We start from the raw sequence: 7,068 nt of genomic DNA on the forward strand, positions 1-7,068 counted from the left end.
TTTAAAGCTTACCCCATCTAGTTCCATGAGGGGTTGGAGTGACAAAATCCAGGACCATTACCTTCTTGTCATATTTGGCTGCCTCCTAGAAAACAAAAGCAGTAAAATCAATTGGAAAGGTGAACATGATAGACTAGAAATGGGCTTTTAAAACTCTAAGCTAGTCTTACTAAATTATAGTGCCTAAGGCATAACCAGGTATTACTGCCTTGGAATTTCATATACAAGATGATTAGCATGATTCCAAGATAAAAATTAAGCAATATTCAGATAGTCCTAAGAGTAGTTTTAAAGAATATGCAGAGTACAGTTGTAAAACCGTCAGCTGGAAACACCAGAATCCTCTTATAAAATTCCACTCACACAATAATGCATTAGGCAATAATCTGAAAAACCTGGTCATTTCTAAGCAAAAATAGAGTATCCAATTAAAAAGATTCATGATAGGGGCGCCTGGGTGGCTCAGTGGGTTAAGCCGCTGCCTTCGGCTCAGGTCATGATCTCAGGGTCCTGGGATCGAGTCCCATATCGGGCTCTCTGCTCAGCAGGGGGCCTGCTTCCCTTTCTCTCTATCTGCCTGCCTCTGTCTACTTGTGTTCTCTGTCTGTCAAATAAATAAATAAAATCTTAAAAAAAAAAAAAAAGATTTATGATAGCCTATATAACTCTTAATTCAATCTGTATCCTATAAGCATTTTTTAAAGAACTTTTAAGTTTTATCTAATTCAATATCTAGGCAGAATACTGGAAACATTTTTCTTCTAAAATTGTCAGATTTCTTAAAATTTCATGTGAAAAGCCGATAAAAGTTGACGATATCTATAAGGTTTCCAAATCAATTTTAGAGAAGTGACAACAACAGTCCTAAGTTCATTTTACAGAGTACCCTTTATCCTTCTCAGAAAATAAGCTTTGTGTATTGGCGACGAGACCTCCAGGTTATTTGAAAGGACTGAGCCTACGAGTCCTTTAAAACCATCAGAACTAGAGTAAAACACAACTGCTGTTACTCCTGTATCATTTACAACAGAGTAGTGCTTCATGCCGGTCACTGGCCTGCTCTCCTCATTTGGGCTTCGTTTGAACCTACTTTTACTCATCCACAAGCTACACCTCAGGGGAGTATAACCAACTCATCTTTTAAAAGTACCTGTTGGAGAAGGATGAAAGGCCCCAGGCCCCTCACACACGGAAAATGTATCTCAGTTTAGGGCCAGAAGCCTCACTCCTTAGCATCCCTTATATATACACCCTCCACCCCCACTACTCCTAAGCTGGAGTTAGTGGTTATTCTTGTAGTTCAGTTCATATACAAAGGAGGCAAGCATTTTTAACGATTAAGTTTAAGAAATCCAGCTGCTCTCCATTTTTCTATTGGGGATGAGGGAAATCATCAAAGTGAAAACCTATATTAGTATTTATAAAGAATAAGATATGTAATTTCAAACCACTTCTATATGCCTGTATTAGTCTTTGAAAAGTCAGCCAAACTTAAAATGAATCAAATTGCGTCCCAAAATATTGGCCCTGGTACTGGTGTACAGAAGTACTTTCATAAAGAAGATAAAGTTCAACCTGGAAAAATGATTTATAAAACAGTTCCTTTATAAATATGTCCTGCCCAATTAATGTGCAAAATGCCCCAAGAGTGGCTCCAATTCCAGTCAGGAATATGGCTCTTCCCACCAACACCCAGATAACACACAAGGAGCCTTGCCTTAGCAGCTGCCAGTCCTCCTGAGCCCCCTCCGATGATGATGAGGTCGTAGTCATAGGCCTCAGGGAGATCCTCGGAGCCATTCATTTTCAGTAGCTTTTGAAGTCTGCCCTCCTGATAAGCCTAAAGAAAAACAACAGTGGGGGAAATAATGGAACTTAAAAACAACAAAGTCTGAAAAGTTCTGTGAGAAAACCTTTCTTTAAAGAAAGGAATTTTTAAAGCAAAAGGAATTTTCAAAGGAAGAATACTAATTTATATTACAGCACCCAACTAGAAAATGTGTAACGCTCCTTTCAAGCGGTGAGCAGCGATGTGCTTTCCTTAGGACTTGCCTTAGGACAAGTACCTTTGCATGTGATGGAGAGCTGCCGCAGAGACGTTTCCACAGTACTTCTACATACATTAGGGCCTGACATTCCAACAAAATCAAACTAGTCCTAATCAAGTCTCAGAATCAGTCCTTTTTTTCCTAGAATTATTACACCAGGATTCAAACTAGGTTCTTAAAAACATGTGTACTGGGGACGCCTGGGTGGCTCAGTTGGGTGGAGGACTGCCTTCAGCTCAGGTCATGATCCCAGAGTCCCGAGATCGAGTCCTGCATCGGGCTCCCAGCTCCATGGGGAGTCTGCTTCTCTCTCTGACCTTCTCCTCGCTCATGCTCTCTCTCACTGTCTCTCTCCCAAATAAATAAATAAAAATCTTTAAAACATGTGTACCGTATGTTTTTAATAAAAGTATCAATTCCAGGAATGCCTGGGTAGCTCAGTCGGTTAAGCATCTGCCTTCAGCTCATGATCCCAGAGTCCTGGAATCCAGCCCAGAGGGCTCCCTCTGCCTGCTACTCTCTCTCTGACAAATAAATAAATAAAATCTTAAAAAAAACTATCACTACCAGTCAACAGCATCTTTATTTTCTACTGTGAAAGGTACCACAATGAGTAGGCTGAGGTCTTCAGTTAAGACAGGGTCCTGGCAAATGGCAACTGAAACAGATCAGCCAAATACTTGAGACTTTTCTATATTGTTTAAGTAAAAATTCAGAAAAATATCATTAGTTGACATTGTACTGCATGAGAAATTAAATATAAAAGTCCCTGATTTTCAAAGACATTTTCTTTTCTTTTCTTTTTTTTTTTTTAAAGATTTTATTTATTTGACAGACAGAGATCACAAGCAGGCAGAGAGGCAGGCAGAGAGAGGGGGAAGCAGGCTCCCGGCTGAGGAGAGAGCCCGATGCGGGGCTCGATCCCAGGACCCCAAGATCATGACCTGAGCTGAAGGCAGAGGCTTAACCCACTGAGCCACCCACGCACCCCTCAAAGGCATTTTCAATAAGCAAAGATAAAAAGGAGGATGGAGGAGGCTAAATGAATAAACACGACTCTACAAAGCTTACTTTTTTTTTAAAGAACACATTTAATTTTTTATTATATATATATTCTTAGTTTTTTTAAGTAATCTCTTTATCCAACATGCAGCTTGAACTCACGAACCTAAGATACTCTGCTGACTGAGCCAGCTGGGCGCCCCTCAGGCTTACCTCTTTTATCTACCTGTGCACGAGGCCTCCTGTAATTTATTTAGGATTTAGTTTCCATGTACTTGCTACATAACAAGCTTTGTAATATAAATATTATAGACTTTTAATTTTTTAAAAACTATTTCATTCCACTAGCTTTTATACACGTTTCATATTAGCTTGGAAGACTGTTCTGGTGATATATTTAATATTACCTTTTATTAAAACAAAAATCTGTGGTAACGTGAGACAATGGTTGGAAACACTGTTAACAGGCACTAAAAGTTTTTGTAAAAATCCAATTTTAATCTCAACAGTCAAAAAGACCCCCCAAACTTACCAGCCCAGACTGCGTATTTTTCTCCTGCCTACCATCAGCTGTAGGGGGTGAAAGGCAGAGCTTAGGGTCAGTAGAGCAGGGTTCTTGGGATGCGGAAGGGGGTGCAGTAGAAGAAGGTGAAGGAGGAGGCACGGCACTGTGGCTGGCCCTTGGCAGAGTGGCAGGTACACACGGTGGCTTGGGGACTGAAGGGAGCACACATGGACACCAGCAACAATGGGGATCAGACGGCCTCACCCTGACCGTCTGTACAAAAGGTCTAACATGAGAGGCTGGTAAACACAGCCAGTATTCGTGAACTTGCATTATGGCAGAAGCTCCTCCTTCAACAAAAGGCACTGTAGGGGGAAAAACAATCTGGTAATAACAATAGCCATTCAGATCAAAGGATCAATATAAGCTTCAGATAACAAGCATTATTCCCTAATTGCTCTCAAAGAGCACAGGCTGACTTGCTGACTTAAAAGAATTAACTAATAAATGCAGCTAGATGTTCTTCGGGAAAAATAACATGACCATTTTTAATCTCAGCCTCAATTTTATCTGCAAGTACAGGACACAGCCAGTGCCAAAACACAGTCATTGGCTGTCTAAAGGGAAACTACCCATTTCATAACCACCCCACTTAATATATCTACTAGAAGAAAGAAAATGCACTGTCATGCTGAAAAGCCACATACTCCCTTTACCAATGTGTAATCTGTTCCATACTGAAATTCTGGATCACACCGGATTCTTACAGTTCATGCTGGAAGTAAAACTCTATCAACCAGTGTACAGATTCTACAAAGAAAGCTGAGTGAGCCTGAACTTTATAAAGTAAAATCAGTAAGATACAGGAAACTAAAGCATTCCACTGACCCCAGAACTAAACATGGTGTTTTAAAATTGTAATCCAACTTAAAACTGAAATTCTGTCAATGAGGTCCAAGTTAAGTGGTTTCCAACGTGAAATATATATGTAAGATGGATTGTAGAAAACAGCTCCCCCAGGTGTGTACAGATGAGTAAGGAGAGGAGGAGAAAAATGTCCCCTCCAATTATGAGTGTTAGAAATAGTGATCACCAACTGTAGTAGCTGACAAAGAACAGGAATTCTTAAACTTTTTAGTCTCAGGATCCCTTCCAAGCCTTAAATTATTTAGGGCCCCCAAAAAGCTTTGGTTAATGTGAGGCTTATTTATAAATTTTTGTATATTAGAAATTAAAACTAAGAAAGAAATTTTAATATTAAAATATTACAATATTAAAAACCCTAAGTATTACTGTTAAACAGAACATTAACAATCATCTTTTAATTAGTGGGAAGAGTGGCATTTTATATCTTTGTAATTCTCTTTAATGTCTGTCTTAATAGAACACCGCTCCTGTCTTTTCTGCACTTAGTCTATTACAACATCACCTGTCTGGAAAATTCCATGGTAGACTTGCAAAAGAGTTGTAACAAAACAAAAAAGCATCTTAGTAGTATTATAACAAAACAGGTATAGTAGTATTCTAACAGTAGTATTACAACAAATATTATAATAGTATTATAACAAAAAACGCATCTTTTTTTTTAAGATTTTATTAATCTGACAGAGAGAGAGAGAGACAAGCAGGCAGAGTGGCAGGTGGCGGGGGGAGGGGGAGCAGGCTCCCCACTGAGCAGAGAGCCCGATGTGGGGCACGATCCCAGGACCCTGAGATCATGACCGGAGCCAAAGGCAGAGGCTTAAACCACTAAGCCACCCAGGTGCCCCAACGAAAAAGCATCTTAGTAGTACAGAAATAATTCTGACATCAAGGCCTTCCTCTTAGGGCCTCAGGAGGCCCCAGAAGAATGCAGACCGCACTTCTGAGAACCACTGCTTTAGGACTTAAGTGTAATTACACAACACCTTACACCTGCAGGTGTCTGCCAGCCTTAGACACTGGATATTCTTCCCTTTCTTCCATTTGTCTCTCTCAGGAATGCCTCTCCCCCACCCCACCCCTAGCGAAACACTGCTGCAGACTCACCTTTGGAAAGGCACAACACAGAAATTCTAGTGTACCAGATCTCTTTAAAATTAGAGTAATCTTTATGTTTCCTTTCCCCCAAACATGAATCTTACCCACGTGTACCAGTTTTTACCATTACACATCAACTCTTGTGTTAACTGAGCTGGCTTAATACATGTGCTCTACCACTCTCTAAGCCAGGTGATGTGGGCTGATCACCTAACCCCTAGGAGTCTTTTTCATTTTGTAAAATGAAGTTAACATACCCTTGTACTTCACCAACCTGCAGGATGTAAGTGAAATAATGACTATCAGCCCAGTGGCTAGTAGGAAAAACCTGTTTAAGTTACTAACTCTCCCCTTCCTAAAGAAGGGAACCTGCAGGGTCAAAAAGATCTGGCAGAGTCCAGCAGATTCCCCCACACCTCCCTGCACCACATCTCCTCTGAAATGCCCTCTTCCCATCAAATCCTGATAGAGTACATAAACCACAATGTTAAATAATTTTTATTCAGTGTACACAAACACATTATCCTTTCCAAAGTAGTCTTTTAGGGCTGGAGGTGGAGGTTCTTTTACCAACATTCTAAGACTCCAACACAGTGCCTGTTTCTTCCATTAGGTCTCCCTCAAGTTCCCAAACAACATTTTCCTTTTGTTCCTCCCCACTCCACCAACACATTATCATATCTTATACAAGGCAGGCAGAGGAGACTTCACTACAGTCGTAACCGCAACCATGAGGACAGACTTAAGAAGTTGCACTGGTATGTTTAACAATGGAGGAATTATAGGTGGTCTCCAAAAACTGAACCAGGCAAGAAAACAGATTCTGCCCTCAGAGCCTCTGCAGAACCAGCCCTACTGACACCCTGATTTATAGCCCAGATAAACATATTTGAGATTTTTAACCTCTAGAGCTATCAGAGAATACGTTTCTGTTGTTTCAAAGCCACCAAAAGTTTGGTAATTTGTTACAGTAGCAAAAGGAAACCAATACACACACTGAAATATAAATTCCATGAGAGATGGTCAATTTTCTGACCACAACTTTTTTCCCAGTTCCTAGAGCAGTGTCTGTACAGTAAGCCCTCAAGCAATTGCTGAGGAAATTAACAAGTGCCATTCCAAGATTCCAAGATTCTAATCGCTTGGTAATGGAGTTCCCCAAACAAAGGCAAAAGCATGAGGAAGTCAAGAGAAGGGAATCTGCTTTTCCCTCCCCCTCTGCCCTTTCTCCCTGCTTGTTTTCTCTCATTCTCTCTCTCTCTCTCTCAAATAAATAAAAATCTTTAAAAAAATTTTTAAAAAGCTGGGGAGCCTGGGTGGCTCAGATGTTAAGCATCTGCCTTCAGCTCAGGTTATGATCCCAGGGTCCTGGGATCAAGGATCAAGCCCCAAGTTGGGCTCCCTGCTCAGAGAGAAGCCTGCTTCTCCCTCTCCCACTCCCCTTGCTTGTGTGATCCCTCTCTCAGCGTCTCTGTCAAATAAATAAAATCATAT

At 40.6% G+C, this 7,068-nt stretch overlaps 1 protein-coding gene across 2 annotated transcripts in view; it reads right to left on the reverse strand.

The window, feature by feature from the left end:
• TXNRD1 (thioredoxin reductase 1) overlaps positions 1-7,068 on the reverse strand; it is a 64,886-nt gene that overhangs the window by 42,992 nt on the left and 14,826 nt on the right. For both annotated transcript variants that reach the window (XM_059402219.1, XM_059402218.1), the window contains exons 3-4: positions 1,718-1,840; positions 13-85 (exon numbers count right to left, since the gene is read on the reverse strand). In XM_059402219.1, the coding sequence (XP_059258202.1) occupies positions 13-85; positions 1,718-1,804 (160 nt within the window). In that variant the 5' untranslated portion in view covers positions 1,805-1,840. The remainder of the gene's footprint in view (positions 1-12; positions 86-1,717; positions 1,841-7,068) is intronic.

Source organism: Mustela nigripes, chromosome 6 (assembly GCF_022355385.1).
Source record: "Mustela nigripes isolate SB6536 chromosome 6, MUSNIG.SB6536, whole genome shotgun sequence".
NCBI classification, from domain to species: Eukaryota; Metazoa; Chordata; class Mammalia; order Carnivora; family Mustelidae; genus Mustela; species Mustela nigripes.